The sequence below is a fragment of the Dendrobates tinctorius genome, unplaced genomic scaffold (assembly GCF_039654945.1).
Source record: "Dendrobates tinctorius isolate UK_male_01 unplaced genomic scaffold, ASM3965494v1 ptg000029l, whole genome shotgun sequence".
NCBI classification, from domain to species: domain Eukaryota; kingdom Metazoa; phylum Chordata; class Amphibia; order Anura; family Dendrobatidae; genus Dendrobates; species Dendrobates tinctorius.
The window spans coordinates 60243991-60262412 of NW_027361697.1; the positions used below are offsets into that span (position 1 = coordinate 60243991).

General features: G+C 40.8%; 1 protein-coding gene across 2 annotated transcripts in view; it reads left to right on the plus strand.

Annotated features, from left to right (window-relative positions):
• NR5A2 (nuclear receptor subfamily 5 group A member 2) overlaps nucleotides 1–9734 on the plus strand; it is a 208777-nt gene extending 199043 nt beyond the window's left edge. For both annotated transcript variants that reach the window (XM_073571748.1, XM_073571747.1), the window contains exon 7: nucleotides 8261–9734. In XM_073571748.1, coding sequence (XP_073427849.1) covers nucleotides 8261–8508 — 248 coding nt within the window. In that variant the 3' untranslated portion in view covers nucleotides 8509–9734. The remainder of the gene's footprint in view (nucleotides 1–8260) is intronic.
• The last annotated feature ends 8688 nt before the right edge of the window (nucleotides 9735–18422 follow it).

Here is an 18422-nt window from a genome sequence, read left to right on the forward strand (position 1 = left end):
TGCTTTTACTTGAGTCTAATGTATTTACTCTATGAAAACCAAATTGTTGTTAAAGCCACTTATTATTCTTTGATGTCCAGACCCCAGAGCATAATATATGGAGAGGTTCAGAAATGTTGTATTCACCTGACCATACCTTTCACCTATCCTAGCTCTTCACCCAGAGTTGCCACAAAGAATTTCAGGGCCCCATACCTGCTAAATTTTTTGGTACCCTTGAGATTCCGTCAAGGCTTCACCACCAGCTCTCCTCCACCCCTCGAGCCTTCCACAGTCCCACCACCCACTCTTAGAAAACTTTACTTCTGCACCACATGCTCACCAATCACATAGTAACAGTTTCCATTGAACACCATATTACATACATACCCAGCAGCTTTTCTTTTGGCCAAAAGATTTTTTAAATCTGCCACCACAGCAAAGTAGACTCTTTTGGCCAAGCCCTACTTTACTATAACCTATTAAACATTTCTTAAAATATCCAATATTTTTTTTTAGGTATATTTTAATTTATTTTTCTTTAAGGAAATATGTCACATACATTTTTTAAAATGACCAATAATGCCACATACAAGGGAGACATGCCACCAAACCATGACCAGACCACATATTACCACCACATAGTGACTGAATAATACCACATACAGTATAAGAGACAAATACCACCACACTGTGATCAGACCACATATTACCACCACATAGTGTCCGAATAATACCACATACAAGGAACAAATACCACCAAACTGTGACCAGACCACATATTTCCACCGCATAGTGTCTGAATAATACCACATACAAGGAACAAATACCACCACACCGTGACCAGACTAAATATTACCACCACGTTATAACCGAATAATACCACATTTAAGAAACAAATACCACCATATCATGACCAGCCCACATATTACCACCACATAGTGACTGAATACTACAATACTGATCACTATTAAAAAAAACACAATACTAATATTACCATAAGTGCCATTATACACAGGAGCTCTGTATATAGTGTATAGTGTACAGGTACTACAGGGATCACCAGTAACATCATACATAGGAGCTCTGTGTATACTGTCAGTGTTCAGGTATTACAGTGATCACTGGTGACCTTATACATAGGAGCTCTGTATATAGTATAAGTGTGCAGGTAAAGGGCATGTCACACTAAGAGATATCGCTAACAATATCGCTATAACTAGTGACGTTATAGCGATATTGCTAGCGATATCGCTGTGTCTGATACTTACCTACGACCCGCTCTCCCGCTGGTTATCGCTGATCGCGCGAGAACGTCCAGGACTGTTTCTCGTCGTCAGCTTCCTGCTGTGACAACGAGCGACGCGTGGAGCCGGGCGAGAGGACGCAGGATCGCCTGGTGTGACAGGTAAGTTCGACCCCCGTCCCCAGCGATGTCGCTGGTGAGATCTGCCTGTGTGGCAGCTCACTAGCGACTACTTAGCGATGTACCAGCGATCCAGACCGCGTCATATCGCTGTTCGGGATCGCTGGTACATCGCTAAGTGTGACAGTACCCTTATACAGTGATCACCAGTGACATTATATATAGGAGCTCTGTATATAGTGTCTGTGTACAGGTTATACAGTGACTACCGTGACATTATACACGGGAGCTCTGTATATAGTATACAGTGTTGTTGTGAGTTCATTTTTCCCTTCACCATTGAGGTCTGATGAACTCCCTCCTCTAGTGAAGGAAGGTAGTGAGACTGATTACCAAACACCTGGGCTGCTAGATGATGACTGGGTGGCTGGAATTGAGGACTGGATATAAGGCTGCCGACGCCCTTCTTCCTGGCTGGTGATTTTCCTGCTGGATTCTTGGAGACCAGTCTGATTCCTGCATCTCAAAGCTAAGTTTTTCTGCTCTGCTTTGTACTCTTCAGTTTTGTTTTTGTTTTGCCTTGTTTTTTGGGAGTTCTGCCATCCCCGGCCGGGGGTGAGCTGAATTCCATTTTTGTCTCTGATCTGTTGATATTTTGCTCTGTCTTCAGAATATACCTGAGTGCTGATATAGTCTTTTGAAGTCTAGCAACTTCAGGGCCTGTTTTTCCTATCAGTCGGTTGGCTCATTTTGATAGGGTTTTTGCGGAGGGCAGACAGCAGCTTTCCTATCCTGTCCTATGTAGTTAGCTTGGGCCCCATCATTTGCTCAACCTATCTTTCTATCTGTGTTAGTGTTTTCATCTTGCTTCACCGTCATTATATGTTGGGGGCTGCCTATTGCTTTGGGGTCTGCTCTGGGGCAGTTTAGTTTTTCCCCTTTCTGTCTTTAGGCTATATAGTTCTCCGGCTGTGATCGAGGGGTCTAGGGCACCGTAGGAACCCCCCACGGCTACTGCTAGTTGTTGTGGATAGGTTCAGGGGTCTGCAATCCTATAGCTGCCAACCTCTCTGGTTTTTCTGGACTTAGCTGGTATTTTGTTTTTTCCTCCTTCGGTGACTCATCATAACACAGTGTATAGTGTAAAGAAGAACAAAGGAAAGCACGGAGTATAGAAGTCCAGTATTATGATGAAATAAATATTTTTATAAATTATAATGTATACAACAAGTGAGGCAGGGGTGGGGGAAGGGATACCAGAAAGATGACACACCACAAGGGACAAGGAAAATTGCAAGGTATATCACTAAAAGCAGTACAATTGATGTTATGCAAAAGAAATAGAAAATAAGGTGCCTATGTGCCGAATGACAATTGGTGACATGATAGTATCGGTATACTGCTGTAAATACTGCATAAATAGTGTAAAAATAGAGCAATCAAAAAATGGTAGATATGTGCAGATATCAGGGGGAGAACTGTAATGTGGAAATAAGTGCATGTGCTAAAAGGTTTATAAGAGTTTAAATAACCACAGCTATCTATAGCATTTGCTGCCTAGCATGGTGAAGGTAATAAAGTTAATGCTGTAAAATGTAAATGTAATCCTCTTATCATTAGCTGGTGCACGTGGTGGTTGTTCCCTGGATACGTCCTGTTGTGAGTTCATTTTCCCCTTCATTACTGAGGCCTGAGGAACTCCCTCTTCTGGTAAAGAAAGGTAGTGAGCCTGATTATCAAACACCTGAGGCTGATGATGATGACTGGCTGAGTGGAGTGACTGACTGGATATATGGCTGCTGACGCCCTTCTGCCCTGCGGGTGATTTCTCTGTGGGATCCTTGGAGACCAGTCTGAATTCCTGCTCCCCTAAAGCTAAGTTTGCTGCTCGGCCTTTTGCTTTGGTGCTTTGACTTTGTTTTGCTTTGTTTTTCTGGATTTCTGCCATTCCCTGCTGAGGTGTGCTGAATTCCTTTAGCTCTGTCTTCTGAAAATACCTGAGTGCTGATTTAGTTTTTGAAGCCTAGCTGCTTCAGGGCCTTTTTCATATCAGCTTGTTGGCTTATGTCTTTGATAGGGTTTTGGCAGATTGCAGACAGCAGCCTTCCTGTCCTTTCCTATCTAGGTAGTTTTGGGCCCCGTCTTTGCTCAGTCTATCTTTCTGTCTGTGTTAGTATTTTCATCTTGCTTCACTGTCATTATATGTTGGGGGCTGCCTATTGCTTTGGGGTCTGCTCTGGGGCAGTTTAGATTTCCCCTTTCTTTCTTTAGGCCTAGGTAATTCTCCGGCTGTGATCGAGGGGTCTAGGGCATCGTAGGAACCCCCCACGGCTACTGCTAGTTGTGTTGATAGGTTCAGGGGTCTGCAATCTGATAGTTGCCAACTTCTCTGGTTTTCTGGACTTGGCTTGTATTTCTGCTTTTGCCTCCTACGGTGACTCATTCATAACCGCGTCCACCTCGACGTGCATTTCGGCGTCTGCCTTAGTATACAGTGTATAGTGTAAGTGTACAGGTAATACAACTCACCGGTGAAGTCTCTAGTTGAACTCCTTCATCTTCGCTTTTCTTCTTCATCCTGCGTGGACCACCATCACTTCTTTTAGCCAGGACTCGTCTCTGCATAAAAGAGCACACAGTTATCTAGAGAACTGCTTCCAGAGCAAATTCCTCACTTTTTTCCCGACTTCTACATTATGCAGTTGAATACAGATGTCCACCCACAATTAAAATTTAATTAGTTATTATGCAACCCACCATTCCAAATATAAATTGTAATTTACCACTGTGCCGCCACTAACTATAAATAGCTACTTTCCCACCCAATAAATACATAAATTAATCAGAATCTGTACTCTTTCCCCCAATTCATAATCGGTCACACTCCTGCATCCTCAACACCCCCCACTCTGTAGCTCCCGCTTCCCCAATTCATTATATTTACATGCCCCCTCTGCTCTAATTCAGTATGTCATGTACTTTCTCTCCCACCCCACCCTCAATTCATCATTTTGTCTCACCCATCCTCAATACAGGATAATTTGCTCTTCTCCACCCTCAGTTCATCATTTACTGTCACCCTTCCCAAGTCTCAATTCAAAGTCATTTGCTCTCCCACCCTCAATTCATTATCATTTTCTCTCCTCACCTTCAATTCATTATCATTGGCTGTGCCTCCCCCTAAATTGATCATTTGCTCTCTCCATCCCCCACAGTCAAGTCATCATTTGCTGTCCCCTGTCCCCCACCCTCAATTCCTCATTTTCTGTCCCCCACCACAATTCATCATTATTTGCGCTCCCCCACCTGAATACATCATAACTCGCCTGTCCCACACACTCAATTGATAAATTGATAATCATGTGCTCCTCCCAAGCCCATTTAATTAATTTTATTTTTTTAAAAATCCCCATGCAAGTGCAGCTCCGCTTCTGATGTTCTGACTCATCCGCGCCATCACCAGCACATCACAGAAGAGGCGAAAGGACTCCTTTGGAGCTGCACGGTTGTTCCATGGAGCTCCAGGAAGGCTCCCTCTGCAGAAATGTGTGCCGCCATACAATACTTCATTAAACCCATTAAACCCTGGGCCCGGTGAGCAGAAGCACAAGAGGCGGGGCCCAGACTGGGTCTAGGCCCCCCCTTTACTTCTGCCAACCGGGCCCCATACACCTGTAAGGCCAGTAGTGCCCTGATAATAATAATCTTTATTTTTATATACTGTAGCGCTAATATATTCCGCAGCGCTTTACAGTTTGCACACATTATCATCGCTGGCAGCCCTGACTTCACCTCTCTATCTGGTCCTCAGATGGCCTGCTTTCTTTCTCCAGCTTCTCTTTCATCTCCAATCTTCTCTATTCTTCAGCACTTCTGGTGGTCACTAGGCATTATGACGTACGTTATCCCACCAGAGGCCCTGAACTTTGAAGATGGAAGAGAAGACTGGAGTGGAGGGAAGTTAGTGAAGACCGGGTGATTAGCTGCAGTGCTAGAACATGTGAGAAGAGAGCTGAAGTGAGTATAATGTTTTTTATTTTTTAACTTCCTTCTGAACCTAAAAAGAATTGAGCAAATTTTCAGCCAGCTATTTTGCTTGATTCAAATAAATTGAATCACAAAAAATCCTGGTTAAATCCTTAAATCAATTCGCTCATCTCTATTAATTACCCCTTTCAGTTAAAACCAGAAAATTCAGAACCAGCATATTCAATTTTCTTTGTTGATTTATACTTTCTCCCAAGCGACAATACTTTACAAGGTATTTCACCTCCCACCATTGAGTCCTAAATAATATATGTATTGGTCATACAGATTTTTTATAAGAACTGAGGCAGAAAAAAAATATTTAAACTTCCATGAAAAATGTATCTTTAAATGTTCTCAAATTATAGAGATTAGCTGTGTGACTATAGTCAATGATACCAGAATACGCTATATACACTGAAATTATATGGACGTAGACTGAAAAAAAAAATCACTTAGAAGTTAGATCATAAGTGCGGTGTCTGTACAAATATGTTTACAAATGCAAATATCTTGTTTTGGATGCGGTGGCACATGACTGTACTTAACCAATGAAACATGGCAATGTTCTTGATTCACGATCGTCCTATAAGAGGTGACACTTTAACCTTCCACTCTGCTCACCTCGGATGAGGATATATTGTCTATTCGATATAAAAATAAAAATTCATGAGAATCTTCTGCAAGGTTAAAGGCCAGCAGTCCATCTATTTTCCACCGATGATCATTCACAGAGATATATATTTTAGGAGGAGGTACCTCGTGAAGATCATTTTGCTCTCCAGCTGAGTGTAGCAGATGGTTCATTAGCATAATCTTGGCCTGTCCCAGGATTTCGCTATCATTTAGAAAAATGTCTCACGGAAACAGGACTTCTTGTCTTATTTTATTAGAATTAACGGTGTGGCGGGCTGGTTTCTAAATTCACCTTGGGTCAGAAAAATTAATCCGGAATGATATGAATTGTTCAGTGCTCTGGTTTAAAGATAGGAAGGACTCTGGAGGCTCATTAGGCGACCATATATTATATTCTGGCTCTGAAAATCTACAACCTTTGTGTCACTAAAGGGTTTGACCTTGTTCTATTTAAGCTATCCTTGATTCTGCTTCATTGAAGTTTTATAAAGAGTTTCTAATGGAAACATACCTAAGCCATTTTGTGTTTCATTATAGTGCTCAGTATCCCATAAGATAAGCACTATCCACAATTAATACAAACCTCTACATTACTGTGAACCGCTCTTTGCTGGGAGCAGAAATTAGAGGATTTTCATGCATTTAGTTATTAACTCATAACTCATCCCATAGGTATGTGATTATTCACAGGTAGATGCTGTTAATACTTGGCTTCAAGAGAATGAGTCACAAGTGAAGACATATGGCCAGCGATCACTTATTAGCACTGAAAAGTTGTCGCTTGTCACTTACTACTATATATTATGCATAATATATACATATGAATTTTTTTTTTAGCACCTAAAGCGGTCAACTCATCATAAGCCTATTACTGATATGGGCAACATAATGGGAGACACCCATCTGATAAGCAGGGTACAGAGACACCAATAAGAAGTGCCTTCTGCTCTGTTGGACAATGGCTATCAGCATATTTTATGGATAGCCTTTCGTTTGTTGGACTGTATGGAATACTAAATTTCCCATATGGCAAAATGCTCAATTAAAAAAAATGTTACTACTCCCTGAAGAAGCTATGTAGCGAAACGTGCCTTGTAGTAGTAGTGAGTGGGGCTATATCGTGCAATCGGGTGAGAATAATCACAGTAGCATTATTGCTGTTTATAAATATTCATTTATATTGATATAACGTCTACTTTTTTATTATATGGTTGACATATACATCATGCTTCTCCAATGATTATTATTTTATGGTATATTTAAATGGTGAAATAAATATTTAATTTTTTCTCTGATCATGTTTAATAATTATTATTTCTTCAAAATCACATATTTCAATTTTGCCTGGTTGCCCTCCAACTTTTATTAATCATGTCCCAGCGAGTTGCATGTTTTTATTGTGTGGCCAATGTTTTGCAAAATTAAGATTAAAAATTGTAAATGTGTTGTTTGTAGATTTAAAACATTTTAACTGTTATTATCTTTATTATGTCTCCAAGCTTTTTTCATTCAGTACTTTTCCACTTCTTTTACTTGAGATATTTTCAAATTTTAGCCTTGATTGGGTTTTCATTTAAAATCTTCTGACTGTTGGAGATCTGTAGAGTCCTGTTCTCAAATTGTTCCAGTTGTCTTTGATGAGGCAACCCCCAGTTTCAAAATAATGTCTACAATATATAAAATGTTACTATTGTATGTCTTAACTGAAAATCTAAAACTTGATTAAGGATGGTGTCCATAAACGTATAGTCTGGGTGATGATCATGCTTGGTATGTCGCTTGTTTTCTTATGGTGGAGTCAAAGAATCATAGAATCACAGAATGGTAGAGTTGGAAGGGACCTCAAGAGTCATTGTGTCCAACTCCCTGCTCAACGCAGGATTCACTAAACCATCTCAGCCTCTGTTTGAAGACTTCCGTTGAAGAACTCGCCACCTCTCGTGACCTCTTTTTCCACTCATTGATCACCCTCTCTGTCAAAAAGTTTCTTCTAATATCTAATCTGTATCTTCTCCCTTTCAGTTTCATTCCAGTCTCCATCTGATGGCTGTTTACCACATACACGAGTAATCATAGATTGTAAGCTCTTACAATTGAGGCTCTCACATCATTCTTGTCTGTACATGGGCCCTCTGAATTGTAAATTGTTGCAGAATATGTTAGCACTATATATATAAGTGATTGTTACTATTAATCATCTACGACTATAATGATGAAGTGTGCTAATTAGTGCCTTTCCTATTTGTTCTCCAGATGTGAAGAACTTGGAGAACTTCCAGTTGGTAGAGGGAGTTCAGGAACAAGTCAATGCTGCTCTTTTGGACTATACCCTGTGCAACTACCCACAGCAAACAGACAAATTTGGGCAGCTCCTGCTACGACTACCAGAAATCCGTGCAATAAGTTTGCAGGCAGAAGAATATCTATATTATAAACATCTCAATGGTGATGTGCCATGTAACAATCTTCTCATTGAAATGCTTCATGCGAAAAGGGCCTGACCTCTCCCGAATCCACCTTGGATTTCAGCACAAACCTTGACAAAGACTATTTAACTTTAAAGACATTTAAAAGTCAAAAAAGGTATAATAATCACATTTCTTAATAGTAAATACGTGATGCATCAGGGTATTTGTATTTCAAACTGTGAATGACATTACATATTCCCCAAAGGACTCTGCACGGGACACTGCCTGAACTCAACATAGCCAAACGGGAGGATTCCAAAACGGTTGGTCCATTGCTACTAAAGAAAGATAGAAGAAAAGGCTGGAAAGATAGAAAAAAAATGAGAACAGAACAATTCCTTAAACAGCTACTTAAACCCTTGAAGTCATTATATAGTTACACCGAGTATGTCTATGCATTTCCATTTCGGAGTGTTTGCTTTAAAGGTTGGCCAAAAACAGAATTCAAACCAAAAAATGTTCATATATATATGTATAGAAATATATGGATCTAAATATCTGCATGTGGAAGACCCTGTACCTTTGTTTCATGGTGACCTTTGCTGGAGAAGGGGCAAAATGCACAGAGATGCTCAGTATAACTGTAGAAAATAGGGCATCTGTCCTTATAGGCTGCCTAAGGTCAACCTCTAGGGTTAACCCTAAAACACAAAGTTTTTTTTAACGAATCAGAAGTTGTGCATTCAGTGGGAGAGATGCTACTGTGTTGCTCATACGTACTTTGCACTGTGTTCGCTGTATTACTTATTGTTACAGGCTGTTTGTTAACAGTTATGGAGATGGCAGTGCTTGCTCTTTTTCTTTCCTTAATGCCATCCAGCCATCAGAAATCAAGCTCTTCATTGTAAAACAAAGAACAAAGTTGTGTGTATATCATGTTGTGCTAGCAAATGTTCAATACCTGTATTGAAAATATTCCCATTGTGTCACTGCTACATTGTGACAAGACTTATCAATTGTTGTTTTACCTTCGTGACAACATTCTTCACATTTAGATTTATTTTATTAATATATTAGTAAGTTTACTTTAATCTAAATGGTACTAGTGGAGCCGGGCAGCACTAATTGTGTATTTCCAAACAAACCCCCAAATTGTACTGCACATTTACATAATTAAGTTAATGCTCTCTGCTTTTTGGTTCACCTTTAATTTGTCTATATTTTGTAATCATTTTTCTGCATTTTGTCATTTTCTGTTCAACTTTTTGAAAATCTCCTGTACAACCTGTGGTCATGCAAATGAACAAACCTCATTTACATTTAAGGTGTCCGTCCATATATCGTATCCCATTGAGCCGATAGCTGTCTCTCCCGCCTTCCCCATTCTCATGAACGTTTTGCCTGGCTGAGCGTTCAAGTGTTCTCTATAGGGAGAGCGGAGTTGAGCTGTCCCAATATGCACTAAATGGTGGGTGGGTCCCACCGAAGTCAACGGGTTTGGCAGACTTTAAGGCCTCATTCAGACGTCCGTGTTGCATATACGTGTGCTTCATACACATTACAATCTATAGTGCTATTCACCTGCCCGTTTATTTCCGAATGAAGAGGGTCGATATAAGTCTACAAAGCTTACAGATGGCGTCAGTGTGCAGTCTGGGTGCTGTGCTGAGTTTAACGTTGCAAAGTATAAGAGAAGCATTGTAATTTATTTCTATAGCCATTTGTGAAAAAAACTGATGACATGATGACAAAAATGGACACACGGACCATACACTGGTGCAAAACATTGATGACATGGGTTACATTTTTTCCAAGTACATGTTTAAATACAGTCGAGTGAATGAGGCCTTATGGGTACAGGATGCTCTATTAGGTGGACTCACAAAAGCATTATAACAAATATCATTTACAGCATATAATAGACGTTTAAAGATTTGTCACCATCTTATTTCTGTTCAATGGTTTCATTTATTAAATTAAATGCCCAATGACTGCCGCAAATCTGCTCTGGCATAATACTTCCAATGCCTTCCTTCTCCCCTTCCTTAAAGGGAATCTGTCACCTATTTTTTCGAATATAAGATGCGGCCACCACCATCAGGGGCTTATCTACAGCATTCTGTAATGCTGTAGATAAGCCCCCCGATGTAACCTGAAAGAGGAGAAAAATGAGTTATATTATACTCACCCAGGGGCAGTCCAGGTCCGGTCCGGGTCCGATGGGTGTCACGGTCCGGTACCTCCCATCTTCTAACAATGACGTCCTCTTCTTTGCTTCCCATCGCAGCTCCAGAGCAGGTGCAATACTCTGCCCTGTGGAGGGCAGAGCAGAATATTAAAGTGCGCAGGTGCCGGGAAAGGTCAGAGAGGTCCGGCGCCTGCGCACTGCAGTATTCTGCTCTGCCCTCAACAGGGCAGAGCAGTGCACCTGCGCCAGAGCCGCAACAGGAAGCAAAGAAGAGGGCGTCATCGCTAGAAGATGGGAGGCGCCGGACCGGACCACAACACCCATCGGACCCGGACCGCCCCTGGGTGTGTATAATATACGTTGTTTTTCTTCTCTTTCAGGTTAAATTGGGGGCTTATCTACAGCATTACAGAATTCTGTAGATAAGCCCCTGATGGCGGTGGCCGCAGCTTATAGTAAAAAAAAAATAGGTGACAGATTCCCTTTAAAAAAAAGAAACCCAAAAAACAAAGATACTCATTTTAGACTAATTCTTTGTTCTTTAAGGAAGGATCACTTTAGGTATATAGGTGTTTTCTTGCAGTTGGGTCTCATTTTCTAGAATTGTGTGAATTTACCTTATTTCAGCAGGCATATGTCGCTGCTTCCAAAGAAGACGTGTAGATGGTCACCAGCACTGTCCTCTCTAAATTGTTTGTTCTGGAAAGGAAATAGTATAACAAATTAACAAGGATTAACTGGCACAATAAGAGCTCAATCTGTGGGCAAACGTTGTAGCTTTTAAATCTCATCACAAGTCATAGCTCAGGTGGCACATCCAGACATACCTAAAGTGAAAGAACCTGAGGAAACCGTTCTGGTGGCTTCACACTTGTCTTCCAGCCAGATATTCAGTAATGCATTGTATTGAAAAGCATTGAAAAATATCTTCATTCTTTCTGCTGAAAAACTGTTTTAAATTCAGAGAATTTTGGCATTTGTACGACACATCGGGCAGCTCTGATAAGTTTTTGAAAAGTTTTAAAAACTATAATTTTTATCTTAGAAAGGGCATACATAAATACATAAATTGACTCCAGTTTTGATGAATTGATGCCATAGTGTCTTTTGGGCTTAGCATCATACATGGTACCTACAGATCTATAGATGTTATCTCAGGACTGCAGTACACAACTATTTTTCCAAAATAATCCAGATTTTCTACTAAGAAAATATCAGTAGAATAATTGAAATAACAAAAGATACAACACATTAATATCTGAAAATAGATTGTGCGTTGTGTAATATGTACAGATGGAACTAGACAAAATGGGAAAACAACTTTATAAGTAAATGATTTCTAGACGACTTGCTCGTAATAATATATTGTTCCCTATGTTATCATCCACAATAGGTTAACATCTGTTTTGCAGTTTGCCTGGGTCAGTTGTGTGATGTCATCTCTTGGTGTGTAGGAAAGGGCCAGTCCAGGTGCCAAATGCAGCTTCTGAGGCTGTCGGTAGCGTGCTTGCAATACCCAGGTTCAATAGTTGGTGCCACCGGCATGGGGTAACTAGCACAATAGGCTTTTTTATTCTATAGACATAATGTAACATTCCTATTTTTGCACTAAGGAAGATTATCAGAGATTTGTGAATTCCATAACCAATTTTCAACAAGAACCAGGAAAAGTAATTAAAAGAAAGAAAAACACTTTCAGTATTAAAAGTAATAGGAACCTGTCAAGCGATTTATGCTGCCTACACTGCAACATGACTGCACGATTGCAGCTAGATATATGTCACTTTGGAATGTCCCGGCGTTTCAGAGGAAGTACAGTTTGGAGATCCAGCTGGGCACCATAGCAGGCCCCTGGCCGGCTTCTCCCAGCAACACTACAGGTGATTGATGAGTCTATCCATCGTGTGTACATAGGGCGAGACCTGTCAATCACCTCTAGCAGTGCCAGAAAGAGTCGCCCAGGGGCAGTGTCAGACTAATCTCATCTATTGTTTTGGTTCCCAGCCCATTCGAGTTGCCTGGGGGCAGCGCCAGACAAGTCTCATCTCTGGCTATGGTTCCCAGACCATTTTTCAAAGTATATTTTTTCTGAAATGCTCAGGATGTCATGAAGCCAGGCTGTGATTCATGCTACCCGAGGTTTGGGGTCTCATGAGTCGTCCGTCAAGTTTCCTTTGATCCAGTCCCATTGATATGTGACCACCCAGCTGTTAATTGAAAATGAAGAATTAACCCATCGCATCTGATAAATACCTGAAGGTATAAAATGATATAATAAGGAATTCACTTATGATCAATGTTTGTATCAGAGATGAACCAACAGTGAGACCAGGGGGCAGATATTGAGAATGGAGACCCCCTGCACGAGAACAATAAATAGGGCCATTTTCCTGCTAACTTGATGACATCGGGGTGCCAGCCATAGACCACCTCAATCAAGGCTGAATGTAAAATGTCTCACTGGCGCACCACTCCACTGGTATACCAATGGAAATAGATATTTCTTTTAAGATGGCGATGCGCCCACTTGCCTGCTCCGCTGCTCTTGTCTCTTGTGGCATAGCCGCCCTCCCTGGAGTGTCATTGTATGGAGGTGAATTATGTGGTGAAACAGCTTTATAGTAAATGACATCCCTCTACAATACGGCATGTGCTGAGGAACAGCGTCATCTCTAGGGGACTATGATGGCTCATCTCTGGTTTGCCTAAAAGAAGCAAAAGCGATGGTTGCTTCAGGGGGTTTTGAATCTGCCCCAATTCAGCAGTTTAATATGAATAAGCAGTGTTTAATTGATGTCATGATACATTAAAATTCCACAATCTCATGCTATGATTGCCTTTTTACTCATCTCTTTACTGTTTCCAAATGGCAAGTTATGTCTCCAAAACATGCAGAGAGCTTTGTATGGGGATAAGACAAATGGCCATCAATTCAAATGAGTAGATAACCTGAATGCTTCCTCTGCCTGCAGAATGATTCATCTGCCTGCAGAATGATTCATCTGTGTGCATAACGATTCATCTGGGTGCGGAGCAATTCATCTGGGTGCGGAGCAATTCATCTGGGTGCAGAATGATTCATCTGGTTGCAGAGTAATTCATCTGGGTGCAGAACGGTTCATCTGTGTGCAGAATGGTTCATCTGAGTGCACAATGATTCATCTGGGTGCAGAGTGATTCATCTGTGTGCAGAGCGATTCATCTGTGTGCAGAACGGTTCATCTGTATGCAGAGCCTTTCATCTGTGTGCAAAGTGATTCATCTGGGTGCAGAGTGATACATCTGGGTGCAGAGCAATTCTCCTGGCTGCAGAGCAATCTGTGTAAAGTTCCTGACGATCAATGTGTATCTGAACCATATTGTACTTGATGAGGTGTAGCTGAGAACTGGACCTGCAGAAGACGGCATTCTGAGTCTCGTGTGGTGCAGCACATCCTATGTACAGTAATACCAGCAATGGCCTCCTCCAACCAGCTGTACAATCATTCAGACAGAACTGTCAGTCTCTGTGTTATTCGCTTTATAAATAGTTTATTTTTATGGAACAGCTGTTTCCACTGTAGACAATTCCAATTCTAATTTATTGTCCTCATGGTTTCATCATTCTGTAAAATATATCCATAATAAAGGAGCCAAATATGCCATTTACATGTGGTGTTTAATGTTATTTGGGTTTACGGTATTTGGGCTTACGGTGCACATTGATTTACCTCTGACAGATCACAGAAATAATAATCATGCTGCAATTATTCTACACAACACCTCATTTATTTCAACACCAGGTTTGCATATGATGATACATTACCCACATTAAAAGGGTTAACTGGGACTAAAGCCCCCCATACAAAGTAGACTAGCAACAACTGAAACCCACTGATAACAGGTTAGACCAACGGTTGAATGTGTATGAGGACCCTAGACAGGTGATTGTCGGGGGAGTTCATCAGAAACCGTTTAATATTTATTCATAGAGCAATAGTAAACGTGAAAATAGGAAAGTTCCTTATATTTCTTATCAGAGAAATTGTCTTCTTTCTCCACCAGGACTGATCTTTCATTCTCAACATTCTCAATTCACGGTTAAAATCTGTCTTCTCTGAATACGTTTTTTCCCATTGCTAAGATAGGAGATGATATTTAATACTCATTAAACGGGTTGTCCGCCCTTTGGCTACAGGTCTGCTGTCACTATGGTACTCTATGTGATTGCAGACTTGTGAATTCTTTGGTACGAGCAAGTATGTGATTTGCATACATGGGGTCACATGCCAACTAGATGGGTGCAGCCTACCTCAATGCAAGTGTATTGAACTAGGATGGATAAGTCTAGTAAGACTGTTGCTGAAAGTATGCAAAGCGCATACTTGTGGTCACATGAACACCTGCTCCAGATTTTGGAGAATCCTCACAAGGCTGTCACCATAAAGTAACTGCAGACTTGTAGCCAAAGGCAGGACAACCAATTTAAGTTCTGTACAGATCTAGAACTGTTGTTTCAGGAGAACTTCCAGTAGAATGACTGTGTTAGTCTCTATCTCTGTCTACCTTCCCCCATTCCACTGAATCTTATAAGCACCAATTGCCATCCCCTATTTCAGTAATGGGAAAATCGGTCTTCCTCTGAAGACACATTGTATAGATTTTACTCAGGAATTGAAAGTGAAATATGAAACCAGGAGGAGAAATAAATGTTTTTTCTTATAAGATGTATTACAAAGTTGCTTATTTTCATGTGTACTATTCATTTATGAAATAAAAATTAATTATTTTTAAGGATCCATGATGTCTTATTTAAGACTGTCAATCCTTTTGTTCTCCCTGAGTTAAATGGCCTCCAGAGGTATTTGGCAGTGGCTATCTCCGTACACAGGAGCAATTAGCTGAGATTGTGTTCTTGTGTATGGGAGAGATGGCGGAGACAGCTGGCAGCCAATCAACAGAACAATCATTTGGCCAAAAGCCATCTAAGGTGCATTGGAGGCTTAACCCCTTTCCAACATCAGGTGTAATAGTACGCCAAAGTCGGCCTCCTTCCCTTTGATGTGGGCGGTGAGCCCACATCTTCCCCGGACATGTCTGTTGCTTTGAACTGACGTGCCTGCAATAGCCGAGGGTGGAATCACGATCCACCTGCGGCTATTAACCAAACTCTGACAGCGTCATTTAACAAAGCAAGCATTTCTGGCAATCGTGCTGGAAATATGCACAATGGTGACCCACGTCACGTGATCGCGGGTCACTGATGTGTCGGCATGACAACCGGAGGTCTCCTGGTGACCTCTTTGGCTGTCAGTGCCGAATTGCTGTGAGTGCCACCCAGTGGTCGGCGCTCAAAGCAAGTAGGCAATTCTACTACATACAGGCAAAATGATCATCGCCTCTATGTAGCAAAGCCAATCGGGTTGTGGCAGCTTCTAGTCTCCTATGGAGACTATTGAAGCATGACAAAAGTTAAAGAAAATGTTTTTAAAAATATAAAAATATGAAAAAATATAAAAGTTCAAATTACCACCCTTTCGCCCCATTCAAAATAAAACAATATTACCTTTTTTTGATCACCATGACATTGCATTAAAATACAATAACGGGCAATGAAAAGATGGTATCTGCACCAAAATGGCATAATTAAAAATGGCAGCTCGGCATGCAAAAAATAAGTCCTCACCCGACCTGAGATCACGAAAAATGGAGACACTACGAGTATTGGAAAATTGACAGATTTTTTTTTTTTAGAAAAGTTTGGAATTTCCTTTCACCACTTAGATAAAAAAAGAACCTAGACATGTTTGGTGTCTATGAACTCGTAATAACCTGGAGAATCATAATGACAGGTCAGTTTTAGCATTTATTGAACCTAGCAAAAAAGCCAAGCAAAAAACAAGTGTGGGATTGACATGGTAAAACCAATGGTGTTGTTCAAAAGTACAACTCATCCCGCAAAAAATAAACCCTCACATGGGCATATTGATGGAAAAATTAAAAAGTTATGGCTCTGGGAAGGAGGGGAGCCAAAAACGAAAATGCAAAACCAAAACAAGCTCTGGGGGTTAAGAGGTTATCATATTCGTGACCTATCCATTAGATCATGGGGTTCCAATACATGGCCACAGACAAAACTACTGAAGTAAGCAATGTATGTTGCAGAAGGCCACAGTTCTGTACATTATTTATTGGCCGCTGCTCTGTACTGCAGTTTTTCCCCAATTGGCCACAGTCACTATGGAATATACACAAAAAGATGAACATGCGAACAGTCTCATGGACAGCAATACAATAAGTGAGTATGCAGGGGCATAATGAGGGGGGCCATTACCCCAATGCCTACTTCACTTGGATGTATGTCCAAGGACTATCAGGCTCCCTGTGCTGCAATACACACCACCAGCCAATCAGAGACTGTGCTGGTAGTGGATTATTCAGGATACTCTCCAAGTGACAACAGAGCTTCTTTATTCAGGAACAATATATGATAAGTTTAACAGATCAGGAATAAATCATTTGTGTGTCTCTATCAGTGCATCATCTACTGCAGGCTGCTTCTCTCACACACAGACAAAGGAAAACTGGAACTACAGTAACATGCTCTCCCTGTGTGAGCCTCTGGGAGTTTTTTTTTTGCTCTAACTTTATGAACAGCATACAAATCTAGCAACTAAACACTCATAGACAGGGATGGAGTTGTTGCATCAAACATATTTTAACAGACTGTCATCTGACATTGGCATAACAGGAATTGGCATTGCATGGCAGTGATGTCATGCATCGGGTTCGGGAGTGGATGGCAGAGAGGACAATGTACGACAAGGGAGTGGGGGAAGGTGAGTAAAATATTTTTTTTTTGCTTTTTTTATGCAGAACGGGGAACATATATACCAGAAGGTTGCCCAGGATGAGAGACATATATAACAGAATAAGTTCTGGATGGGAGACTTACAAGTGCTTCTCACAGAGTTATAATATCATCAAAAAGTTCATTTATTTCAGTTTTTCAATACAAAAGTGAAACTCATATATTATATAGAGTCATTACAAACAGAGTGATATATTTCAAGTGTATATTTCTGTTAATGATGATTATGGCTTACAGTCAATGAAAACCCTAAGGTCATTATCTCAGTAAATTAGAATAATTAACAAAAACACCTGCAAAGGCTTCCTAAGCTTTTAAAAAGGCCCCTTAGTTAGTTTCAGTAGGTTCCACAATCATGAGGAAGACTGCTGACTTGACAGATGTCTAGAAGGCAGTCAATGACACATTCCACAAGGCGGGTAAGCCACAAAAGTTCATTGCTAAAGAAGCTGTCTGTTCACAGAGTGCTGTATCAAAGAAATTAAATTAATAATAAATTAAATCTCGGAGCACGCCAAAATTCTCGGAGATCTCCCGAGCATGCTCAGGAAAACCCGAGCAATGAGTATACTCGCTCATCACTAATATATACCAGGATTTAGGACATATATGCCAGGATGGGAGACCATATATACTAGGATTGGAGACATACTGTATGTAACAGGATGGGGCCTAGGATTGTGGGCATATATACCAGGAAGAGGCCCAGGGTGGGGGCATATACCAGGATGGGGTCATATATACCAAAATGGGCCCATGATGGGAGACATATATACCAGGATGGAGGACATACATACCAGGATTGGCTCAGGATGGGAGACATATATACCAGTATGGGGCTTATCGTGGGCGGCATATATACTAGCATGAAGGTTATATATACCAAGATGAGCCCAGGATGGGAGTCATATATACCGGGATAGAGAACAAATATACTAGAATGGGAGACATATATAACATGATGATGTG